Below are 1,370 nucleotides of genomic sequence, written 5' to 3' on the forward strand. Positions count from 1 at the left end.
GTACTATTTTGTCATCAATTGGAAGCTCTAAATCAAACTAAATAGAAGATAATTATTCGTTGCATTTCCATTAAATTTTTTTTATTTGATTTGTTCATTTTACATCAATTTCTTTTTCATCTGAATCGATTTGTGTATTTCAAGTGCAATTTTCAACGCATATGTGGCATTCTCACGTAAGATCACCAACGCACATTTGCTTTAATGGATTATATGAAATGTCTTTCAATTCTTTTTTTCACCATTTGGCTTCACATGTACGTGTATGATGCAATGTTGTGTTGTGCACATAATCAAATCGTGCATTTTGTTTGCGTGCGCTGTGGAGATCATATAACGGCACTGCGATACTTTGTGGCAAAACAAACTGATCGTATTTGAATAAATTAATTTCGCCATTAACCTTGCTTCACACAGGGTGCATTTTTATTGCTCTGAATTTTCTAATTACTAATCGATTCGTGCATATCTGGGTACAATGTCTTCTCTAATCCAGAAATCACAATTAGGATAATCTTCGACAGACAGAGCATCTTGGCCAACATCCAACACTCTTCTTCGTGGTTCATATTGCTTGAGCTCACTATGCGACACATAATGATAGAACAGTTGTTGAATGGCCGAGGCATATCGTCGTTGTTGGAAAGTGTTTGGCTCATAACGACCCAGAATTGCTTGAATGTCGGCATCAACGTCGGCAATTTCAAGGTCACCTCCGGTTTGTGTAACCACATAAAATGGTACGCTTTGTTGGGAGCGTGCAATCACAAGCAATGGACATACAGTGCGGATATCGGAGACAATTTTTACCAAGCCTTGGTAGGTTGCGTTATAACGTTTCAGAACTTCATCGGTTAGGCCCTTCTGCCCAATTACGCTGTCTTGAATATGTTTACGAACCAGCTCGGGTGTCCATTGTGTGTATTTATGCAACAGTTTGTCCGAATGACTTTCGTGGGCGGTCGTTCCAATGACCAGCTTCAATGGTTCTGGCTCCTTCAATACATCGATTGGGTTCTTTTGCAGCACTTCACCATCTAGAACTAACCATTCATGACGAGTTTTGTTTTCATCAGCCATCGGCAAGTCTGGCCACATGCGACGCCAAATATCTGGTACATTGTCTACTAGCTCCTCACATGAAAGTGTGTTCAAGCAGTCACCAGTCGTGCACTCGTACTTGTATTCTTGAGCATTGATGCGTTCATTTTCAGCAAGCGGTCGTCCTGGGAATACCTATGGAACGCGAACGATGAAAAACAATGCGAACGTATTTAGTTTGAAGAATAATCAAAAGCCTCAGCTGAATCAAATAATCTCAGTACACAACTTACCGCTGAGCCCGATGTTACCCAAGCTCTGGCATACAA

General features: G+C 40.5%; 1 protein-coding gene across 1 annotated transcript in view; it reads right to left on the reverse strand.

Annotated features, from left to right (window-relative positions):
- Positions 1 to 59: 59 nt before the first annotated feature.
- Positions 60 to 1,370, reverse strand: part of LOC129578988 (neurotactin) — a gene marked incomplete in the record, with an annotated part of 17,828 nt that continues 16,517 nt past the window's right edge. The window contains 1 exon segment of the mRNA XM_055468425.1: positions 60 to 1,236. Within this exon segment, the coding sequence (XP_055324400.1) occupies positions 451 to 1,236 (786 nt within the window).

The sequence above is a fragment of the Sitodiplosis mosellana genome, unplaced genomic scaffold (assembly GCF_009176505.1).
Source record: "Sitodiplosis mosellana isolate CC-2019 unplaced genomic scaffold, AAFC_SMos_1.0 Smas_scaffold_6226, whole genome shotgun sequence".
Classification (NCBI taxonomy): Eukaryota; Metazoa; Arthropoda; class Insecta; order Diptera; family Cecidomyiidae; genus Sitodiplosis; species Sitodiplosis mosellana.